Here is a 25,194-nt window from a genome sequence, read left to right on the forward strand (position 1 = left end):
AAAGAACCAAAATCTAATCCAAGGTGTTTTCAGTGGCTCTGGTAAAGTGCTAAACAATGTTATGGACGTTAAAAGGAGGAAGAGCTAAAGAAAGATGGCAGAGGGCTCGAGTTTTGGCATGGGGACTTTGAGGTATCTTGGAGGTGGAAGGATGGGTACATTAAGTGGGCAGTTGTAATTGGGGTCACAGTAGGAATAGGGTATGAAGGGTAGCCAGGCTCATTTTGGATTCATCATCATAGTGATGAGAACTGAATCTATAAGAATGGAGGAGGCAGCTCAGAGAGAATCCACATGGAGAAAAGGGCTGGAAAGAATAGATACATATATATGTATAACTGAATCACTTTGCTCTACACCTGAGACTAACACAACATTGTAAATCAACTACACTCCAATATTAAAGAAAAGAAAGAAAGAAAGAAAGAAAGAAAGAAAGAAAGAAAGAAAGAAAGAAAGAAAGAAAGAAAGAAAGAAAGAAAAGGGCTGGAGACAGAGTCAGCTGGACGCATGGGTGGCTTGGCTTCTGACCAAGCCACCCATGAGGCAAGAGTTCAGTGGATGGTGTGGAAATAGTCAACTTTTTTAAAGTAGGAAAATGGGAATTGGAGGAGGAAGGAGGGTTGAGGGAAGATCTTTGTTTTCTCTGATGGACTAAAGTCAAGTTCATGGGGTAGTGCTGCCACCTGAGCTCTGCTCAGTTACGAGTCACTATAGCTGTAGGCTCAGTCAGCACTGTCCGGTCCTGAGGCAACAGGAGTATCTTCGCAGTATCTCAGGACTTCCCCGCACCAGTCAACAGAGTGCTGCTCTCTCACCAATCTGTCCTGGGAGCAAGAGCATCATGTCCAGCCTTGCTGGTTAACTCACACTGGGTGGGTCTCCACCACTGGGGAGACAATAGGCCTGAATCTAAGTCTTGTTGGCCAGGGGCTGTAGCTCTTGCCTAGACCCAAGTTAGCTCCTATATCCCTGATATGAGCTCCCTGTCTACAAGAATTGCTGTCTCCCAGCATGCCCACAGGACAGCTTATCATTTAGATCATCTCAGTTTGCTATGTCCTCTTCCTTGATCATTTGGACTGCTGCTCCTTCCCTAAGAGTTGCTAATCGTTCAGCCTCAGTTATGCCCCCAGCATATCTCCATGAGCTGTTGGCTCTCCCCTTCTCCACGCTGAGGAATTCCCAGTGAACTGTGCAGCTAAGCCTATTCACAGTAGCAGGCAGAGGGAGGAAAGCAACTGCCAGGGCTTAAAGATGCAGTTGAGAGAGGGGTAATTGATGATGTAGGGTCCCTGAGAAGCCGGTGAGAATGAGCTCTGTTTTATAGGTTTGACTCATTAAAGAAAGGAATGTGTCTTCCCCAGAGAGAAAATGGAAAAGAACTAACAATATTAAAAAAAAATCCTTAAAATATGTCAGGCAGGCTCTTCACTAAGGGTTTTGCTTGTATCCTTGTATTTAATACTCATACAAGTGCTATACAGAGTCCCTAATATCACCCCAAATTTGCAGATTAAAAAACTGAGCTTGGACCAGTAGGATCCATGCCCAAGGTCACCCAGGTGAGAAGTGATGGATGGGGCTATAATTACGGCCTGACTCCAAGTCCATGCCTTCATGTCTCCCCTTGGGAAGTGTGTGTTAGTGAAGACAGAGTGAGTCTGAACTGTAGGGAGCAGAAGTTGAGGAGCTAAGGTTGAATGTCTCAAGGTCATAAAGGAAAGGAAGTGAGATCATCTCTAGAGACTGGGCTTGGGGGGCTTAGTCATCTTTGCAGAACTTAACAGGAGCAGAAGAGGTTTGGAACGGCCATTGTGGGATAGTCAAGGGAGTCGACAGCACGACTAAAAGGAATTCTGGACAGCAGCAGGGGCCCAGCTGGGGTTGGATAATGTGAATTTTGTAGTGCAACCAACGAATGCTTTTATGAGTTTCTCCAGCAACCTTTCATCGCCCACTCATGTAGGACCACAGAAGAGATGTAGAGCCTTTTTGCTCCCTCCTCAGGACTCAACACTCGATTACAGGCCCGGAAGAGCAACATCATGTGCTGATGCACTGAGCCATCTGCAGAGAAGGGATAATGGGATCCCGTGGGGCCGGGGATGGGCCAGGTGGGAATGATGGAGGCTTGAGATGGGAGAGGAGAGAGTTCACTGCTGAACGGACGGACAAGGAGGAGGCCTGTAAAATCAGAATGGGACCTGGGAGAATTGAAAGAGGCTGGAAGGCTGAAGTGAAAAAGAAGCTGTTTGCAAAAATACATACGTTGTTGTTCACACATTAGAGCAGCCCAAGAAACAGCCACTTCCCTGCTCACCCAGGGCAAGTAATAATTTGTGGCAGGCAAGAATAAGGGGATGCTGATTTCGCTCTGTTTACTACCAAAGAAAAGTGGGGGCTGGACAGGATGGTAAAACACTGGCCCTGGGAAAAGTCTGGTGCTTGCTAACGAGGTTGTATTACAACCACGCTCTGCTTTCCAAAACAGCACCCTCAGGAGAAAAGAAATAAAGTCATTTTTCTTCAGAGGTAGAAGATTTAACATTGCTTAACAGTAACACTTAACATCGCTTAGCCCTTAGCCTTAGGCAACCTCATAACTACCAAGTGCTGGGAATTGTCTTTTTCCTGAGCTGGCTAGGGCTCTCGCTTTATTTTGTCAAGTGTCATTTAGCCTGGCAGCAGGCTGCATGAGCCTACTTTAAAATGAAGGCATAGCAGGGTGTCCCTTGACTGGGGCTCCTCCCCAACTCCATGCACTGGGGGGCATTTTCTCTCTGTGTTGTTGGCTCCAAATTTGGCATATGTATATATATCAAAGCCATTGAGTTTATCTTCAAACTCCTGTGATGCTCTCCACAAACAGCATGGGAACCAAATCAGTCAGTAGCATATTAAGTCCCCTATAAGGTTGGCCACTGACTCCCTACAGATAGAATTGTTCCTATTTTTAATTAAAAATTTAACTCCATAAATATTTTAAAGCTCCCCACCTCTGTGACTAAGAGGGGATCCAGTGCCTACGGAGATTTGCTCGCTTCACTCCCCTGACAAAAGGAGCAGTGGAGCTGGTATGAGTCAATTAAGTGGACAGTAAAATCTCCAGGGGCAGGGGAAGACTAGAGACCAGGGTAAATGTCACTGGCACACAGAAACCAATAGCTTGTCCCCCACCTTGGCATTCTGCATCTTGATTGGTACATATGGACCCTTTGATGGATTAGAGCATGTTGGTGGAGATGCTTTTCATCTCCCCCCTTAGATACTGAGATGGAAACTCAAGTTTGGGCCCCTGCATTTAGAAACCAGTGCCAGCAGAGCTCTCATGCATTTGCTTGAGCCTTGTCTATTCTCCATCATGACTCCTTCTTATCAGGTAGCTAAGAAGTTGTGTTAGTACATGCAGCTCTTCACTTCTACCATGGTGTTACGTGTGTGAGTGGACTGTTTGTCAAAACTGTTTTCAGTCTAAGCTGCTTCGTTTTTGGCTACAGCCATATTCTTGAGGCTGGCAGGATTTTGTTAATTCATATATTGCAATGATAGCTCCAGAGCCACAAACAGCATCAATGTATCGCCTCTGTTAAAAAACTCCCTCCACAGTGTTTAATCCTAAAAAAGACGTTTAGAGTCAGCCATGATGGAGCATTTCAGGGCTTATGAATTAAAACAAATAGGAGCTGGAAATTCAGAGGACTTTATGTTAACCATGACTCATCTAAGCACTGGTTGCACTCTCGCAAAAAGCTGATCTGCTGCCTCCTGTCCTACACGGAGGGTCTTGAGGATGAACTGGCCACGGTGTCTCCAGTCTCCAGATTCTCAGGGCCTGATACATAGTAGATGACAGATACTTGGGGAGGGAATGAATGAGTGAAATTTATAGAATTCCTGTACTTATAAATGCTATTTCTGTGCTTTTGATTTGTACCAGAAAAATCCATTTCCGCAGTCTGAGTACAAGTTGGCCAGGAAGACATTAAACTGTTTCCAGTTTTCCTTTTTCTTCCTCTCCTAAGAACACAGTACTTTCCATCTGCCTTAACCACAATTTCCATACACTTCAATATTGAAAGCCAAAATTTTATATTTAAAATGAATTTTGGAGACCGCTTCTATTTTCTAAAATGAAAACAAAATACTAAGCCAGGGAGAAAATAAGGAGATGAAAGAAATCAAGGATGAGAAAAATAACTATGAGACAACATATAAAAAGAGAAAACAGGGAGATAAAATACAGTTGTACAGACGCTTCTAAAATATTGTATTTGGGGTATCCTGCCCAATCAGTGTTCAAAATTGGTTCTCTGCTAGATTTGATATTTTATTACTTTTGAGAATCAACATACCTTTTTATAAGAGCAGATGGTCACTCAGGCTATGCTTGTTGTAATATCCGGGATGTTATTTTTGTCAATTCACACACAAAAATATAGCCAACATGCCACTCAGAATGGCAACCCAGCCCTGAGTTAGCACTTCAACAATTCAGTTTGATGATAGAAAAGTTCTACATAGGGTCCTCCCCCCACCCCCCTTTTTAAAAGGAGATATTCCGTAACATTTTAGTTTTCTGGCTGGCATTAACCTTTCTTTGGTGTGTTTTCTTTTTTTCAGACTCACAAACTCTCACATTGAACTCACTTCACTCCCATCGTTGCTGCACTGTATGTCATCTTGGAAAGGTTTCCTCTTTGTCATGTGCCACTGATCGCAGACTAAAATCATTCTTCATCTCACAGATAAGAGCACAAACCTTGGAGAACTGTATCTCATTTTCAAGGGTGTCTAGTTACAGCATAAGTGGATCTTGTTAGGCCAGAATCGCCACGTGAACTTTCCCACGCAGCCGTGTCTTCCCCACACTGCGTCAGTGCCTCTCAGCACTATTTGCTGATTGCCCGAAGAACACGGTTGGGTTCTAAATCAAGCAAAGAACACCTTCCCCGGTTCACATTTCGCTCTTGCCTTTTAATACCCACATGAAGCTCCAAGGCTAAGGCTGGCATGCCCTTCCTTGTGGGTGACTCCTAGGACAGAGGATTTACTATTTTATTGTCTCTAAGCTGGGTGCAGGCTGTTCAATACCATTTTTATAGCAATGGCTTAGGATTTCCATTCAGAATCCAATATTCTTGCTGACATGTTCAACTGCAATGATATACTATTTTCTTCCCTTAAAAAATAACCCACAAGTGTTTCCATTATTAGCACAGTTGTGAAGATGGCACGAGGGTTGAGGCAGACGGTGGTAAGGCAAAATTATAACATATTCCTTATCTCAAAGCCAGATTTCTATTTCATGGAGATTTTTCTAAAGACTGTACGTGCGGGTGAGATGGTGATGGGAGACCCCTCTGTGATCTTACCTGGGTAGGGAGGCGTACTGTCTCTCCATCCCCTCAAAGCGGAGGTTGGGTGCATTTCCATCTGGACCCTTTCCAGACACCTGTGGAGAGAAAAGTAATTAGAGATGAAGATCCATTATGCACCCTGGTTACTGACAATGCATCTCAAAATTATAATCACTGCACAAATGCTGCTGCTGCCTGCCAAAAATCAACCACGGAAAAGCACGCAAGAACTCAGTATCGTTATAGGAATTGATGATCAAGCCACAAACATGGCATTTAACAACAAAGTCACTTCTTTCCAAAAAGGATCATTGTCAAACTGACTCCTTCCTGTCACCATGCCAGGGATATTCTGTAGATTGTTAAGACCGCTTTTTTTTATTCTTTTAAAATAGGCTTTAGTTTTCAGAACAGCTTTAGATTTACAGGAAAATTGAGAAGATAGGACAGAGAGTTCCCATATACCCTGAACCCAATTTCCCTATAACTAACATCTGAAATTCCTATGGTACATTTCTTACAATTAAGAAATCAATGTTAATACAGTATTGTTAACTCAAGTTCAGAGTTTATTCAGATTTTACCTAATTTTTTTTTTCTGTTTAGAATCCCACTCAGGACACCATATTACATTTAGTCATCATGTCTCCTTAGGCTCCTCTTGGCTGTGACAAGAATGTATATTTTCCATGAAACCTTTCTTTACTACCTTGGATAGGTGGCAATCAGCTACCTCTTCCACAGCTTCTATGAAGCCCTCCCTGATCACTTGAATCTCACTGAGCTCCCTCCCTTCTAAACAACCACAGAGAAGTGACAAACTTTTCTATCTAGTGTTGGTTTTTATTGGTTTTTGCCCCTCCCTATGCACTTCCTGTGTTCACCTCTTTTCCACCAGCCTCTGAGATTCTGATGGGCACTGAGTGACTGGCCCCAGTGGTTCTCAATAAAGTGTGTTAGTTCCATGAATCTAAAGACTTTACATATACTCGTTCTGTATCGATCATATCAACTAAAAACACATACGGGATCAACACATATAGGCATTTGAAGGTACCCGGTGACTGATCAATTCCTCACCTGTTCCCATCAACACGTGCTTTTGTGGCCACCTGTGTACTCACGCTTGTGCTAGGGTAGTCCTCGTGCAATGGTCATGCGGAGGGTAAAGAGAAAACCTGGACTGTTATAATGGGGAAAGGGGAAGTCTGCTAGTAAGCTCAGGAAGTGACACTGTCAAGGTGGTAGAGGAAATTTTTCTAGGTAGTATTCAATCTGGAATTTATTTTCCTTCTACCAAAAGTCTCAGCTCTCTATGAAACCACCATCCCAGCTTGGGTGGTGTGTGTAGGGAGGGTTTGTTGCAGAGGTGTTGCAAAACAAGTATATGTGCACATTTAGAGTAAGAAATACTATTCCTGGTGTCACATTATTACAGGAGGCCCTTAGGAGTATGTCTTGTAAAATCTCTTTATATTTCACCAATACATGGAACAGGAGCAGCTGGAGTTATCTGAGAGGGTGACAGACCAGTAGCTACCTAGGCAGGAGGAAGATTACATGTACAGACTTAGAAGCAATGACAGAGAGACAGAATCTCTGCATTAGGATACAGCCCACATTTAAACTGCTGACCTTTTTAACAAAGACTAGGGGCAAGGACGGTGCCAGGCAGTTAGGGAATAAATCAATGCACAGGAAAAACAGCGATGGATAGAAGTATTGTCCTCGGTCACTCCTATCTAAGGTTTGTTTTGTTTTTGATCTATTTTTTGGAGGAAGAATTAACGTAAATACCAGAACTATGTTGAAGATTATTAATTGTGGTTGTTATAAAAACATCATGCTTCATTGCTGTAGATAGAGAAGAATAAGGAATGAGGTGGGTCTTTTAGGAGACCATGGGAAAAATAAACATTAAAAAAAAAAAAGAAAAACATCATACTTATGTATCCTTAGTATGGCTTTACACATTCACAGCTAATCTTTTTCATGTGGCCACAAAATTCCAAGTTAATACTTTCAGGGCTGTTATCTGAACTGGCCTTGCCTAATGATGGCAGTCAACATTCTGGTGTCGCAGGAGGCAGCGCCCACATGCTGTGGTCCTTCTGGGAAGCTGCCGGCATACTAGATTCTATGAAATGTAGGATGATTGTTATCCTTAAGCAACTTTTAGTCTTGTTGGGAAAACAAGGATCCGAAATGAAATAATTAAAGAATGAAATAGGACAATGCATGAATCAATGTCATGTAGCAGCAGCACAGATGAAGGTGCTTGGGAACACTTCACGGAAGTAAAAGAACAAAAGATGGATGGCATGCTCATACATCAAAAATTATTCTGTTCTTGAGAACAGTATGGAGGTTTCTTAAAAAAACTTAAAATAGGGTTACCATATGATTCAGCAATCCTACTCCCGGGCATACATCTGAAAAATATGAACGCTCTAATTCGAAAAGATATAGGCACTCCAATGTTCACTGCAGCACTATGTACAACAGCCAAAATTTGGGAGCAGTGTCCATCAACAGATGAATGGATAAAGAAGATGTGTTTTATATATATATATGTATATACACATATATATATATGTACACACATACACACACACACAGATATACATGATGGGATACTACTCAGCCATAAAAAAGAATGAAATACTGCCATTTGCCGCAACATGGAAGGACCTAAAGGTTATCATACTAAGTGAAGTTAGTCAGACAGAGCAAGACAAATATTATACAGTATTACTTACGTGTGGAATCTAAAAAAATGATGCAAATGAACTTACTTACAAAACAGGAAACAGACTCACAGACACAGAAAACAAATTTGTGGTTACCAAAGGAGGAGGAGGGGAGGGATAAATTGGGAGTATGAGATTAAAACAGATAAACAGCAAGGGTAGCGCACAGGGAACTATATTCAATATCTTGTAATAAACTATAATGGAAAAGAATCAAAGAAAACATAGATATACACATATATGTATAACTGAATCACTATGCTGTACACCTGAAACTAACACAATATTGTAAATCAACTATACTTCAATTAAAAAATTATTCCATTCGTCACCAATTGTATATTATTTGTGTGCTTCTCTATTAATACGGCAGCATCTTTAATGCAATCATTCTATCAGTAATTACTGAATACCTCCCGTATTCTAATGCCACACTAGGCACCACTTTCAAAGCACTGAACAGAGGCTTGATTTCTTCATTGCCGTAAGTATAAAAGAGACAGGCCTGCAAACAATTATGGTACAATGAGATCATTCCTGGAGTGTCAGTCTGAAGAAGGAGGCAGCAGGAGTCTGAAGGAACAGATACCAGAGTCCACCTGGGAGCGTTGAAGACAGCTTCCTATGGGTGTTGAAGCTTCATCTAAAACTTGAATATGAATGAGGATGAGTTTTTAGGAAGAGGAGGGGCAGGAGTAGCAGGAGGCATTCTTAGTAGAGAGAACAAAAGTGAAACAACATGGAGGCATAAAAAGAGCACTGTGTTCCCAGGGAAGGTCAAGGTTTTGGTAAAAGGAGAAACAGAGGCTATAAGCAAAAGGATATCAATCATGTAGCAACAGTATCACTGGTGCTACTATCATGATTACAACAATAATATTGCCACTGGTGCAATTTTTTAAATAGATTTTATTTTTTAGAGCAGTTTTAGGTTTGTAGCAAAATTGAGAGGAAGGTCCAGAGAGTCCCTATATACATCATGGCTCATGCTTTTGATGTCATATCTAAAAAGTCATTGCCAAACTTAAGGTCATTTGGATTCTTTCCAATGTTATCATCTAGGAGTTTTATGTTTTGCATCTTACATTTAGGTCTGTGATAATTTTTGTGAAGACTAGATTCATTTTTTTTTTTTTTGCATGTGGATGATCAGTTGTGCCAGCACCATTTGTTGAAAAGACTATTTTTGCTCTATTATATTGCCTTTGCAACTTTGTCAAAGATCAGTTGACTGCCTTCATGTGGTTCTATTTCTGGGCTCTCTATTCTGTTCCATTGATCTATTTGTCGATTCTTTCACCAATACCACACTGTCTTGATTATTGTAGCTTTATAGTAAGTCTTGAAGTTGGGTGGCATCAGTCCTTCAACTTTGTTCTTCTCATTCAACATTGTGTTGGCTATTCTAGGGCTTTTGCCTCTCTACATAAACTTTAGAATCAGTTTGTAATTTGCTGGAATTTTGACTGGAAGTACACTGAATCTATAGATCAAGCTGCGGAGAACTGACATACTGACAATACTGAGTCTATCCAAGAACGTGGACTGTCTCTCCATTTTTTATTTCTTCTTTGATTACCACAATTTAACATATATTTAGCCCTTACTGAGGGTCAAGCACAAGGCTAAATGTTTTATTTGCATTAGTCCATTCATTCCTTCCAAGTATCCCCAATGATTGCCCAATTTTGCAGATGAGAAAACTGAGCAGTTGCCAAGCTCTGGAGAAACTGACATGAACTGGATCTTGGAGGATCTCATGCCAAGGAACTTAATTTTACCATTAGTTTATGGTGAAGCCATTGAGAAGTGATATTCGATAAGTGACAGTACATATTGACAGGTTAGACATTATTCTTGCCACGGTATGGAGGTTCCAGTGACAGTCTAAGTCAGCGAAGATAAAGGCCTAAACAAGGGGCTTTTCAAAAGGATGGAGACAAGGGAGAGACATAAAGATGTTAAGAGGGTAAGTTTAATACAACTGACTGAGAATTAGCGGGGAAGGATGTGTCTTGAATCATGCCTAAGTTTCTGAGCTTAGCAACTAGGTGGATTTGGTAACTGTTGCCAAGATGGGACTAAAGAAAGAACAGATTTAGGGGAGAGGAGTAGGGGTAGGGGTGGGAGAAGGGAATACTTAGATACATTAACCTTGAGTTGAGACATCTGATGGAAACATCTGATAGATAATTGAGTATAAAAGTTTGCATAGAAGAAAAATCTGAACTAGAGAGGTAGAACTGAGAAACATTCAGCCTATAGATGGTACCTGAAACTTTGGAAAAGAATTAGAATGCCCAGGAAGAATCTACAGGGATAGAACAGAAGAAAAGACATGCAATGAAAAGAGAGAATACCAATAATATTCTTAAAAATACTATAAGGGGCAGGCAAAAAAAAAAAAAAAAAGTTAAACCCAGGAGAGAGTCTGAGCAAAAGCAGTTGGTCAAGAAGAGAACAAGGAGAGAGTGTTATCATAGGAATCAACAGAAAAGAATTCCACGAAAGGGGGACTGGTTCACAGTGTCCAAAGCAGCCAAGAGCTTCAGTAAGACAAGATCTGTGGCTTCTACCGTGTGTTGGAGAGCTTTACCCAATCTTCCCTTCTTGTAGAGGGTCACTCTGAACCATAGAGCCTGGAAAGCTGAAAATCACCTCTCCCAGAATTCTCTTGTAGTCAATGTGCTGGGTGTGATTTAAGCTGGGCCGTGTCATTTGAGAAACAGAGCTGAGGCAGTGACGATGCTTCCACTGTTGATTCTGGCAAGAAGGTCCAGGGGCGTGCTTGGTTTTCCCATGGCAGTGTTAGCAGATGTGCCATTGCTAGTTTCTGAGGGTGGAGCGTAGCTTTCACAGCTAGCTGTGGAGCTGGTGGCACCACAGGTGAATTCCTGTTTGTGGCACCTTCCTAATGACGGTGGCTCCTGATACAGGCATCATTGAGCGGCTTGTGGAGCCAAAGCCTTCCTCAAAGAAAGGGCAGAAGCTCCCCAAGTAGCCTGGTTCTGTTGTGTGGCTTGGGAAATCATTCTGGAAAACTTAGCTGAGAATTTGTTTCCTAGCCTTCCTTATGATTCTGAAAGCCCGTTAATATGGTGTAATAAATTTGTTCCTGCTTAAACTAGCTAGAGTGTGTATTGTTCTCTGCAACTGAGCAGTGACTGATAGAAAATCTGCAAAAGGGTATGTGGGAATTGGCAATGAGATGCTGAATGGTGCTTTATTGAGAGTGATTTCAAAGGATTGATGGGGAGAGAAAGCCAGACTCTATGGTGTTGAAAATCTTTACAGTTTTCTAATAAATAAACAACCACTGGTTATACTGTCTTATGCTATCATGCTCAGAAAGTTAGATTAATACTTTCAAGTAAATAAACATTTGTTAGTGTCTCTTAAGTAGAGCCACATGCTAAGTACTCTAAGACACAGAGATGAGAAAAAGTCATTTCCTGCTCAGGGACACACTGTTAGTCAAGGGAGATGATAGGAATAAATTTGTGTTCTATTACTTAAAAAACAGATTTAACTGTTTTTTTTCTCCCTAAGTCACTCAAAGATGACCTCTGTTAACATTTACAAATATACACATAATTTAATGGTATACAGAATTTTTCCCAGCTATTTATTATTGGCATTTTCCTGTGCTAGTAGATATATTTCCACAAACATGAATTTTAATGGCTGTATGATATCCAATTTATGGATAAATCATACCTAATCTCCTCCTGTAATTTGATCACCTTTACTATCCCAATCAGAAATGGTGGCAATATAGATTATTGTGTTGGGGACAAAGATTCTTGCAAAGAGCTGTGAACTGAAAGTAGGAAATTGCATATAAAGGGTTGCCAAAGAGAAACTAATGTTTTAGTCAGGTCCTTAGGAAGTCAAGCCACTTCTGGAGGGAGTGAGGGGAGAGAGAACGGGCAGAAGCATTTATAAGCTCATTTCTCATTTTGCTCTGTGCTCAGGAAGACTCAGAAATGTTCCTCCTTGAAGAACTCCTTATTAGGTAATTTCTCTCATCACAAAAAAATAAGGTCAGGGGCTTTGATCCAACTAATTTTTTTTAAAGAAGGCTTTTATCTCACTTGGTATCATGCAGGTTTTTTTTTTTTTTTAATGTAATGACCTAAATATACGTCTGATAGAAATAATCTTGACTTAAGCCATAACAGAAACCTAGTCTTTTCCACAACAATGTAATGTTAGAACTTATGCTTGGATTTGGGGCATATTGCTCTCTCTACTGCTCAGGAAGTGAAACTTCAGAGAGATTATTCAAAACAACTTGAAAAGCTCATCCCTTGGTGTGCCTTGCACGTGGCGATCTTCTTTGTCTGGATTATGACAGCCTATGACAGCCTATCAAGAGGGCTTGGCGTTGGGGGGGCGGGGAGGGAGCGGAGAGGGGATGTTGAATTAAGATGCTTTTAGTCCGTGGGAGTTCTCCCAGTTTCATTCACTCAATGCCTGCTGCTGGCTGGGGTGTTAAGAGCCTTGTTAAAATAAAGCTATTAGTCTTTTCTCTACAAAAGCAAGGAGCTTGCTGCTTGCATTCAGTGTTCCTTAAATTAGTATGTATTTCTAGCTTGGCATTGCAAGAATCAGCAGTTTCATAAAGCAATATACTAAAGAGGCCATTTAACCCCCCTATTTCTCCCATTTGCAGATTAATGGCAGAGGGGAAGATTTAATGCCCTTTCAAACATTTTTTAACAATTCATTAAAAATAAAAGAATATATCAAACAAGATTTTCTGCAAATGTCTGATGATAAAAAGCGGAAACAATTCAAAATTAACATGTTTTCCAGATCCTACAGGTTAGGACACATTTTTGCCAATGTTGTAATTTATGTCCCATAAGTCAATTTTCCTGAGGAAATTTAAAAGCTGCTGTGATGGAAAGGCTGTGCAAAGTTGCAATACAGCTTATTCACCTATACATAACATCCTCATTTACAAATATGTCTTACTCAGATCCATTACCAAAAAATGAGTTTCATGCTGCCAGACACATCATGAGATTAAAATGCAAAGTATAAAAATTTAGATGCCATTTTAGGAAATATGCCTTTCATTTCAAGTTGGTAACACGACAGATATTTTTGAGCAGCTTCCAGAAGCTTTCTTTTAATTACATCACTTTTACCTACCTATAGGTTTGGCTGGAAGATTTTTAAAGGAATGAACTCAATAAAAACATCTAAAAAGTGATGAACTCAGCTTTGAGAATCTTCTGATATTAAGACATTCTGCTAAAATGCCACAGGTTTGGAGGAAGGGCAACTGACAGCATTCCATCTAAACAAAAAGAAACTCATCAAAATAAGCTGTTTAATTATTTATCTTTTGCAATATGAAGTATATTATTCCTGAGATATGTATTTACAAATATGCTATCTAGAGAAGCAAAAGTACTTGTTCAAACCATTATTTCTGAAGTGTTTATTTTCTCTAATTTAATTTCAGTAATTTTGTCAAATAAGTGGGTATTCAGCTTATAGACTTGCTTAGAACATCTGCTAGTTTAGAAAATACAGCAAATAAAAATATTTTTAAAATAACTCCTGCATAAGCCTTTTAACCATTTTGTGCCTTTATTTTCCTCCCTTGTAAAATGTTGGAGTTAAAACATAAATCCTTAAAGTCCCTTCTAACCTACACACATTTATAAAAGTTATCTTGTATATAGTGTCCACATTACATTAACCAATTACACCTTATGTACCTATATGTAGGCACATGGTTATTTTAAAGTTGAATGACAAAGATAGCAAAGCAATCTGCAATATCATAAAGTTATAACATTTATTGGGATTTAAGCATTAAATCTCATGCTAGCACCATCCAAGTACCAGCTATATGTACATTAGTCCACAGCCTGAATGATCTCTTCTCTGATTATCTTTGGGGAAAATAAAATCAGACATCTCCTGCCCAGCTCTGTTTATGTCTGGGCCTAAGATACAGTTACCATAGAAACTATGATTGTGGATACAGTTTACAAATTTGGCTTCATCTATCAGATGCACTTTGTGTGTGAGTGTGTGTGTGTGTGCACGTGTGCATATGTGTCTTACCAATAAGCTTGAAGAGCAAACTCTGGCTCTACATCTTTAATTAAAGAGCCAGACACCACTCTTCATTTCCTTTTCCCATCTGTCTACCTACAAATAGAGATATTGTAACACTGGCTGACATATACACTCTTACTTGGAAGAAGACAAAGGTCTGATGAAAAGATGAAAAAAAAGATATTAGGCAAAGCATGCCTCAAGAAATCTGTCTGTTCACCTGTCCTATATTTTCCAGGAACAGAATAAAAAGACTTTGGTGGAGCTTTTGTTAGTTACGTTAATCACTAGGTTCTAGTAACCAGTACTTATTGAATTTGGTTTCTAATTGTTTCTTGGATATAATAGGTGAGTTAGTTATTCCTCTGCTGTTTTAGTTTCTTGTACTCTATGACAACATGCTTTACTCACCCTAAAAGAAACAAAGATGATCTTCAAAATATAAGTAAATCTTGAAATGATAATAGTTTGTTCATGTTATTTCTTATGAGTTCATACTAACTCTTTTATCTATTAAGCCTTATAAAGGATATTCATTGACTAAGGCTTTCTAGCATACTTAAAATATACTTCATTTATAAAGACTAAACAACGTAAATATATGCAAAATTTTTTTAATAGTTTAGTCACTGGGTAAGTTCAAATCACTCCCATTTATAGTCACTAGAAAGAAAAGATTCTCTGGAACACTCTACAATCAGTATCGTGAATTATAATCAATGCGACTATTTCCATTTCTGCCTTATTTTACACACGACAGTTCAGACGATGTTAAAGCAGTTTGCCAAAGGGTCATATGGTGGCCAAGACAAGATGTGAACTGAGATCTGCCTGACCCCAACATAGTACTGCTCTCACTTTTAACACTGCCTCAGGGACTTCCCTGGTGGTCCAGTGGCTAAGACTCCAAGCTTCCAATGCAGGGGCACCCAGGGTTCAATCCCTGGTCAGGTAACTAGTTCCCATTTGTCGCAACTAATGATCCCGCATGCTGCAACGAAGACCCGGTGCAGCCTAAATTAAAAAAAAAAAAATGCTGCCTCATATGTTGGCAGCGGTCATTATAGTTATTATTGCTCTATTTCTTAAATCAAGAACTGAGATCAGACCTGAAGGTTCAGATAAACCTGAGGTGGCAATGGGATGGAATATGTGAAATTATGACTGTCTGCAAGCATTCTGAACTTGCTTATGGTCATCGTAGCCAAACCACTGAACTCCGATTGTCTAGTAATATTTATTTAACATAGCTGGAGGCATTAACATATGCATACACATTAATTTTTGGTATAGCAAAAGTAATTTTTAATAAAAAGTTATGTTTTACTAAAAATATCCTGTATTACATACAATAATTTTTTTCAGTATCTATGCATGGTGTCAGTCTATTAATTCGGTTTACACAAGACATCAGATTGTAAACTTCATTAGAATTGAGACAATGCCTCTTTTTAGAGCCATTGCGTTCTCAAGGCCTGGCGTATCACCTTGTTCATTAATATTTATTGAGTCCATAAAACAGAAGTCTCGAACATCTACTCAGTGGCAGTTAACACAAAAAATTAGTCCACTTCCCTAGTGGCTAGCTAGTTTTTTTTAACCAGACCTGTTAAAAAATATGAAACATACTATCAAAATGTTTTTAAGGAAGTTTCATGACATCTGTCCTTTGGTTAAGTCTTATTAAAACTGCCCCTCTCAAGCTCTTTTGTTTATATACTCCTGTTTTTTGTGTGTTTTTTCATTTCTTTTAAAAAATTAGAACAAATCCCTGGAAACATTCTTATAGTTTAGATTTAAACTTGAATCTGGAGTATAACTCAAAACCATTAGGAACCTTAAGTATTTAATTGCTTAGAAAAGATTCTAATAGCTCAAAATAATACTAGTACACGAGTAGGGGAAACTGATAGAATAAATTACTGGGCACACTGGGCATAACCACTGTTGATCTAAACATGTACCTCAACGTGCAGCTTCACAAAATTACCAGACCCATGCTACCATTAATGCTGGAATCAGACACACAATAGCGCTACATTTATATTAGCCAAATTATTTTGCAACCGACTGCTATACCAGCAGAATTCAGTTCTAGGAAGATGAATGAAGATAGGAGGAGAAAGGAAAAGCTAAACAGACGACTTTCTGAAAATTGATGTTCTTGTGTCAAAACCTAATTTGAACCAAACCAAACACACACACCTGTCAATGGTTTTCCATTAACTAGTGAATAAAGGTTCTCAGTAATTGACAGCCGTCTAACTCTCCAGCTTTATGTGGCTCCTCTCACATATGCTCAAAGATCTGATTGCACTGGGCATCTCATGGATCCTAAGGACACACCTCTGTGCCTATGGCAGGATGTCTACTTCTGTAGTTTTGGTAGCTCTTCCCGTGGTCAAGTTAGTGCCTTAAACATGGCAAGGGCTCAATAAATGCTAATTGAGTAAATGAATGAAGCAACACTGTTGCTCTGATTGGTTGTATTCACTGCTGTGAAGGGACAAGAAGAAGTGAAAGTAGCAGCGGATAAGAAAAACAGATTCTGTAGAAGGTGGTGAAAACATTAAAACAGTGATAAACAGAGAAGAAAGCCTTGAGAAAGGGGCGTAGACAGGGAAAAAGGAAAAAAAAAGAAAAACACCTGAGAAACAGAAAAGTTGCAAAAAAGGAAAGGGAACTCTGGAATGAAAATAAGCTAGGTTATTGCAAACTATTCTCATTCTCAGCATACAGGTAATTCCTGTCCTACATTTCCATTAATCAAACTCTTGCATCAGTCAGAATACTCCATTTCCTTACCAGGCTGAGTAATACAACTTTGCTCTTCTGATTAGATGTATATATAGCATCTTACTTTCAAACTCTTTAAAATGTGATTATTTTAAGTCAACATTTAAAGTTGGATTTGATATAATCATTTAATTGGGCATTGATTCATCTACACAGAACTCATTACTGAATTCTTCAATTTCATCAACATAATTTCTTTCCAAATTATCTTTTATCTAGATGCTGGAAGTCCAAGTGCTATGAAAACTTTGCCAAAATAAAAAGCTTTTAGATTTCTAATACTGGCTGGACACAAACCCATGGAAGAATGTTGAAGAATAATGCATGCTTGCCAACTGCCAGATACAATTACTTTTCCCATAATTAATATCATTCTTGCTGTTTGAGTACCATTTCCATCCTCTAATAATTTCCATTAATGGAGGAAATTTCTGCAATAATTTTTGCATCCTGAAAAACCACTGCGGCTTCCATACACATTTTAATCTAAATAATGACAACGAGAGAAAGGGGCATGGTTAAAGATATTATTCTACCCCTGGACTGCATTTGCTTGGTCATCGTTTTCAATCTCCAAAAACTGTCCAAAGGGCTTAGACCTCACTGTTCTGATTTCAATAGCACTGGACCATATCAATTTATACCAAGCAGAGAAAAGTGTATAAAATGAGTGTATTGGACTACTCATCTACTAAAAAATAAATGTGAAAAGAGAGTATTTTTTAAAAAACAGTAACAAAAGATGAGCAGATGCAAATATACGCTCAGGTCCTGTAAAATATGATAATTGTATCATACTTGAAGCTGAAGCTTCCAGTAAGAGGAAGTGATAGACCAGCTGCAAATCATACCCCAAACCTGCCAATTCACACTGTTTTTTATTATGCTGTTGCAAAATCAAGAACTCAGCTTAGGATATAAAATTATGCAAATATACAGAGAGCAACAACAACAATAAAAATCAGCTCACGTTTCTTACAGGAGCCAAGAAATGCATGTCGCCTGATGGCGCCACAGGAGTCCCATGCCAGGGAGGAGGCACCAAGTCTCTGGTTAACTGGGGTTCTAGGGACCCTCTCCTGGACTTGCCCTGTATGCTGGATGCTGATACCAAAATGAGGAAAGTTTGGATACAAGGAGACCAGTGCTAAGATGGTTGTCCCCTCTGTTCCTGAGTTGCTTTGGAAACAGTCAAAGTCTACATCAAAACTTCATCTCCTTTGCCTGAGATGGCTTTGAAAAAACTCCACCTGAGCCACATCTAACCTTACTCCGCCTTCTCTCTGACGCCCACCCGGCAGAGACCCGATGGTGCCACCTGAGCAGGAAGCACCTGCTCTGTGCGATGACCTGGGGGAGGGGGGGAGGGGCTCAGGTTTGGAGACTGTGTTCAGTGACCTGATTAAAGCTTGAGAACCAGGTACCAAAGTTGCTGAGGGAATAGTACAGAAACAATACTTGTGTGTGGGTTTTAACAGCTATTGTTAAAATAAAAAACAGCTGGTCATAACTGTGACAGCTGCGCTTCCACGCGGTGAAAAATCTGGAAGGACAGGGCGATCAGCAAGGGCCAGGCTGAGGGCCTGGATGCTGACGGGCCCCTGACCCTGTGCTTGGCGGGGCTGTGCACAATCTACTCGCGAGGCTGACCCCACGGCGGTCAATACCAATTTTCAAAATATCTGTCTTGTTTGTAGATGTGCTCACTGTCCAGTTTCTACATACATTTAGAATGAATATCATCAGATAGTATTGATACAGTAATACAAGATTTTACAAGGATCCAAGTACATTCTCATACATCATCGGACTCATCCATGCTACTACCCTGACCAAGAGAAAGGCCGGTGTTGCACATTCCTCATAAGACTATTTTGCTCAAAGAGGGAGGCAAAACAGTAAGACAATCCTAAAGAGCTCTAGCATTCCTACAGTGCACCGCGTCCCTCCATTCTCACCGGAAACTGACTTGCAAGAAGAGTTTCTAATTGGACACTGAGAAGCCATGCTCCCTGGCCACACAACGTGGGGCGTGATGGTTAGGAGCACCAACTCCAGAACAGGCTGGTTGGGCTTGAACTCCATCATCTGCTGACTGTGTGACCTTGAGCAAGCTAACTTCTGAGCCTCAGCTTTCTCACCTATAAGATGGCATTAATAATAGTACGTACCTCTGATGGTTGCTGTAAGAATTAAATGGTATGAGGCATGTAAACCACAAGTACATGTTTTACATATAAAGTATACTCATTGGTTCCATAAATTATACTTGTTCTTATTGTTGCTGCAGTTATGAGAATCTGATCCTCTGACCTGCCCTGGCTAAACTAAGGGAAGCTTCTTCAGTACTACTGTTCCAAAAACAGGTCTGGGAAAGAGAGTAAGAGAGTAAGTAGAGAGAAAATGAAGACAGAGAGAAAAAGAGAGAGAGAGACACAGAGAGATAGAGAGAGAGAGAGCATACGTGTAAGGGAATGCTCTTCCTGTGCCTCGTAAAAGAGCCTCTTTTCTGCATTTTATATACATTGGATGAGTGGCTGGAATGATACGTCACGTTTAAAAGGACTATATATGTATGCATGTGTGTGTATATACATGTGTGTATATGTATATATATATTTATATACACACACATATAAACATCTTACTACTCTACGTAGAAACTGCTCAATGACTAGGATAAATTTCACAACATAACATCCAAGCCTTTCGTAGGCTACTGTCACAATCCTTGTCATCATCATTTCCTGCCACTTCATCCTTACGTACCCTACCTGTGCCCTTCTCGACCACTGGTCCCTCCCTGACCCCCATGCACGCTCATACTTCCTTACCCTGCCTCAGTTTTTCCCTTTGCCCTTTTCTCCCACCACCAAGTCCTCTGGGAAGCTCTTTAGCAGAGCTATTCACTTCCTATTTCCCAAGAGTCTAGATTATATCTTTTAAAATAATTATATAGATTATTGATTATTATCCTATAATGATCTTGTACAATGATCTTTGTTAACACTCGTTGTCTAGCATGTATTTCATGCTCAATGAAGGCTGGATGATGAAAAGAATGAACCATTTAAATGAAAAAAGTAATCTTGAAAGGTGAGATGTAACACAGGCGAGCAGAGAAACATGTAATCCTAACCTACCCACAGAAAACAGACTTGGATTAACCTAGGTGGCCTACCTCAAGAGGCTATTAACAAGTGAGTACAATGCTCCAGTTCATGAGGGAACATTAATTCCACTGCATGAAGTGAAGTCAAGAAACAGGATTCATTATGGTTTAGGCATTTCACAGTACAGATGTGAAGTATGCATTTTATTACAACATTATTGAACTGTTTGTGACCACACATAAATACCAGGACCTTGTGTGTACACTCCTACAGACTGGATGGGGAGAGGATGGCAGTGGGGTCCTTTCCCAGGGCGGAACAGACTCTGTGCACAGGTAGGGAGTGAGTGCACCCCTACATGCTGACCTCAGACATTCTGTTAGAGGTCCTACCAGAGCCTATTGTTGGTTTTCCTAAATGAGTACAATCCCAGATGCCATGTCCACCTCGTTGTGGTGGAAGGCCCGCCCCATCATTGTGTTTCAAATCTGAAAGCATCCCTGGCTTCTGTGTTCAGAGAGAGGCCAGTCCAGGTACAGTTTCTCCTGAGAAGTAAAGATTCAGAGACTGTAGGGAAGCTTCATGTAGCAGGAGGCTGGCAGACAGGGAAAAGATACAGAAAAGAAACAAGAAATCAACACTGGACATGGTTTTCTCCAAGCAAAGAAACAAAATCCTAACTTAATGGCAGCTAAACAACTGAAGTGCTGGTTGAATGCTATTTGGATGATTTCCCATACTTAAGAAGAAAAATGTTTATCTACTTAAAGGTGTATTCCTTATGCCCCAGTATAGTATAAATGTTGAACAGAAATCAGCATATATTTATTACCTATGACTGCTTTTTACTATCGTAGTGGGCCCAGATAAAGAATTGTAAGGTGATTTATAAACTTTAGCCTAATACGCTTAACAGCCGTAAGATGTAGGCAAAAGGATACACCGGGATCTCTACTCATCAATGTAATGAAATTAAGAAAAGTGAAAATTTAGGATGAATATTGCAAAGAACTTCCAGTGGTGTAATCCATTAGGAGGAGGGATAATTTCCCAGGGGGAGCTGATTTGTATGTTAGAAAATGTATAACGCCCATTCATAATGTATTTGTGACAGACGTAATGCCGTGTCCATCTATAAATCAGATTTACCTTCTGTGTGAAGCCCCAGGGTCCTTCCTACTGAAGGCTTTCCTCATGGGCCCTGACCTGAGAGGATTTAAAATCCAAAGGGCCCAATTACTAAAAATCTTCCATCATGTAATTGGGCTTTGGTACGGAAAATAACACCAGTATTAATTCAAGTCACTTGGAAGAAAGTAGAGAGATCTTCATCTCCTGATGCTATCAACAGGTCCAGTGCAGTGTAGGGGATGGGTCTCTCTGAGCATCTTCCCCAGGGGCCATGAGAAACTTTTACTTTGCAGACAGCAAAACTACATAAATTATCCTAGCAATCCACACGTGAGTCACTGACCATATGAAGAACACAATTGAAACTTAGGACGTTCACAGGGGAGACATCATTTTCAATTTGAGGGTCATCGGCCGGGAGCAACTCATCCAAAGAAAGAACCGGTAGGATCTTCGGTCCTTAGGAACAGGGATCAAACACCATAATTCAAAGGCAGCAAAACTCAAGTGAGTGGGAGCAGGAGAATACGATGCTTTGGAAAGAACAGGCATAGAGCCCCTTTCACTCCGTTCCTGGGAACACAGGAGCATGTGATCCAAAAGTTAACTGACTCATTTTTTTTAAAAATCAAAATTCAATCCTGCACACAACACTTTCAATGACCCGTGACTCAGTTAACAGCCACCAGACACTTGCTCTACCTTGTCATTCTCACTCAATGAGAATTCAACTACCCGCCCAGAGTAAATGCCTTTAAAAGTCTCCAATTGCCCAGATATTCATGAAAACCAAACTGCAAGAACCTACGAAAAGAAAAAGCGCTTACTAAAGGTTTTTAGGTCCATTCCAATTTTCATTAGGCCTGTTGCCAAGTGTTTATTAGATTCACCCTGATTGCTTCTCAACATACCCCGGTGGGTTAACACAGTGCAGCACCGTCGAGCCTGTTTACAATTGGAAAGGACAACGCACCAGGAAATGTGGTTTGGAGTATAATTCTCTACGAGTAAGGGCCTCAAAGAGCAATGACCCAACACTGCAATGTGTTTCTAATTGCTAATTTCTATAAGTCATGGAAATTGGGGATCCTGAAAATGAGCAAGCGTGGCTATTGCTTGAGGAGTTGCAGCAAAGCAACAGGGAGGCCAGACCCACCTTCTACAAAGGAGGAAATTATAATGGTGGTGGAGTGAACTCACCTACTTCATAGGAAGGAATGGGAAGGCTTTTATGGAATAATGGCTTCAAATATCTCATTCTTTTAAACACTGTGAATTAGAGTCCTGTTAAATCAGGTCCTATACCAGCATTTTCAGAGATTTCCAAAGCAAATACATTTCTTTCCATGTTATAAACAAATATCCCAATAACAGTAGTATTATAATATGACCTGAATGATAATATTTAGTTTGAATAATCACAAATTATAATGAACCACAGTGGCTATACTATTTTGTGTACCCAAGTTGCAAGTGGCTGTTAGTACATATCTCAAAAGATAGTTTGAAATGTCCTATGACACCTTTAGGCATAGAAAAAGTACCCCAGTAAGGAGTCTTAGGACCATGACTCCGCTTCTTTCTCTACCTTTTGATGAGGAGCAACTCTGTGGATCACACAAGGATGGCGTGTATGTGAAAGGAAAGGAAGGACTCAGATGTTTGTGATGTATATGATCAGTGGCTATGGCTACTTCCTCTTTCCATTACCTGCAGAACTCAGAGGTCGGTCTGGTCCATGGTACTGCCAATAATTAAATCAGAAGGAAGCAGAGCAGATTGGATTATGGCGGCAATATGTCTGCCTGTTACACCTGGGGCTAAGATACACACGGTGGAACTCCATTCTCATCTGTATACACCCATCTGTAGAGTGGGAAACTCATGTGTCCCAATTATAAGCAATCTGTGAGTATGATGGCCTCTGGCATAGGAAGTCTGGAGTGAAATCATAGGTCACCTCATCTGAAAATCATTAGCTAGAGCTGGACCTTAAAAAGAACATAGCAATCTACATCTAATGCCAACCCTTTTGACTATTTTCTAAGCATGATTATTTTATACATTTTTTATGCACCATAGAAAACTAGAACTAACAACCATTGGTGAGAATGGTTAAGTAGAGTGGACTTAATTTAGCTCCAAAGACTCGCCCAGTTTTCACCCAGTTACCTCCCTGTCTTGATCCCTCCAATGCCCCACCTGCTCCCGGGGCTCCAGCCATGCTTCTCTCTCGCTGCCCCCCAGGCTTGTCAAGCAAGTAACTATCTCAGGCACACTTCCTTGTTCCCCAGAACGCCTGCTCTCCAGCACCCACATGCTTCTGTTCCTTACCTGGCTCATGTCTCTGTGTAAAAGTCCCCTTGTCAGAGAAGCTTTCCTGACCACCCTACATAAAAGTGTGCCTTGCCCTGCATCATGCTCTAGCCATTTAGCCCAGCTTTTATTTCTTCATGGAAATAATCATGGGCCAGAAATTTCTCTTTAATTGTTTATTGTCTCTCTTTTCTCACAAAGAAGCTCAACAAAAGTTGGGGCTTTGTCCTCTCTCCCCATCACCTAGACCAGTGCCTGGAAGATGTTCAGTACGTTAACATTTAATTAAGTGAAAGAGTTACAAATCACTTTCCAAACATCCATTTCTCCTCATTACCTTTCTTTTTCTTTCTTTTCTTTTCACTTTTTCTTTTTCTTTTCTTCCTTCTCTTTTCAGAGACAAACAATAAATGCATACAGAGTGACTCAATGGAAGAAATCCTCTTAAATGCCTTTATCAGACTCTATAGAAGTGGCTGGCTGTCTAGTGACTCCTTTTTGCATCTCTTAGAACATTCTACATTGAAACTTTTGTCTTTTTGTAATTTTAGTATTTTCTTAAATTTGAGAATGATTCTGGTCACCTGGGAGGGATTTAATTAACCCTTATGTTTTTCATTATTGATTTTTAAATTGGGTGATGAAAGGTATGTTTAATGTATATTTAAAAATTAACCTGAGAAGGAAAAGATGTCTCTTGGCCACAAGCTTAATTCTTATTTATGATAAAAGGTGACAGGGGTAAGGTAGTGAGAGAAGTTGTGGAAGGTGATGAAAATGAGTTTTTACTTCCAACATTCATTACTTTGAATTAATGTATGAAAACTTTCACACACAACATATCTAGTGGTTAGAAGAGTAAAATAAGCCACTTAAAGCTCTGTTTAGAGTCTGGGCTTTGTTTATTTGTCCTCTGTCATCAAGGAATAAAACAGTGTATGCAGGCACTGGTTGGAGTGTTCCTCACGCTTCAGTCCCACTGCTGAATTGTTTTACTCACGACCACTGCTTTCCCTCCGCCTTCTTCTGGGGGAAGAGACTGTCGAAATTAAAATTGATAAATTCAAAATATCCACATCTTAAAGAGAATATGTCTAATATTTTCCTTGAGTGAAAAAAGAGGGATGGACATATTTTGCTTTCTTTTCTTTGCCATGAAAGTTGACACAGTGATTTTGTGTTATAACACTCATCATTTCTCCCTCTAATTTGGATGGTTTTTAATAAAGCTCCATTGATTCCACTGAAAGGCATTCCTCCTGGCAAAAGCAGAACACACACACTGATTGCTAAATATGCAGCAATTATCATATTCAGCAGCACACTTTAATATCTTATTTATAGATGTATCTATCTATAATTTGCTTTAATTAAGTTGCATTGATTTTAATGACAGGAGAGATCTGCAGACAAGGGGCTGGTGTCATACGCTCCTATGAGTCCTGGTCTGTCATTCACTCTTTAAGATGTGGTCCTGCACCTTAGTGACTTTCTTTTGGCTCCAGGCAAGCCCATCCCAACTTCACAAAGTTTCGGAGAAATTTTCCAAGTGTTGACACCTTAGAATTGATCGTCTAGATCACAGAATTGAAAGGTCGTTTGGCGGAATAAAAGTGGCACTGAATTTTGAAATGGCTTCACTTGTGT

General features: G+C 40.0%; 1 protein-coding gene across 3 annotated transcripts in view; it reads right to left on the reverse strand.

The window, feature by feature from the left end:
* The window catches only part of PARD3B (par-3 family cell polarity regulator beta), a 977,181-nt gene that overhangs the window by 63,621 nt on the left and 888,366 nt on the right, over nt 1-25,194 (reverse strand). For all 3 annotated transcript variants that reach the window (XR_009055026.1, XM_057744363.1, XM_057744365.1), the window contains exon 22: nt 5,376-5,455. Coding sequence is in view for 2 of the 3 variants with exons in the window: in XM_057744363.1 (XP_057600346.1) it covers nt 5,376-5,455 (80 nt within the window). In the remaining variant the exon portion in view is untranslated. The remainder of the gene's footprint in view (nt 1-5,375; nt 5,456-25,194) is intronic.

This window comes from Hippopotamus amphibius, chromosome 8 (genome assembly GCF_030028045.1).
Source record: "Hippopotamus amphibius kiboko isolate mHipAmp2 chromosome 8, mHipAmp2.hap2, whole genome shotgun sequence".
Taxonomy (NCBI): Eukaryota; Metazoa; Chordata; class Mammalia; order Artiodactyla; family Hippopotamidae; genus Hippopotamus; species Hippopotamus amphibius.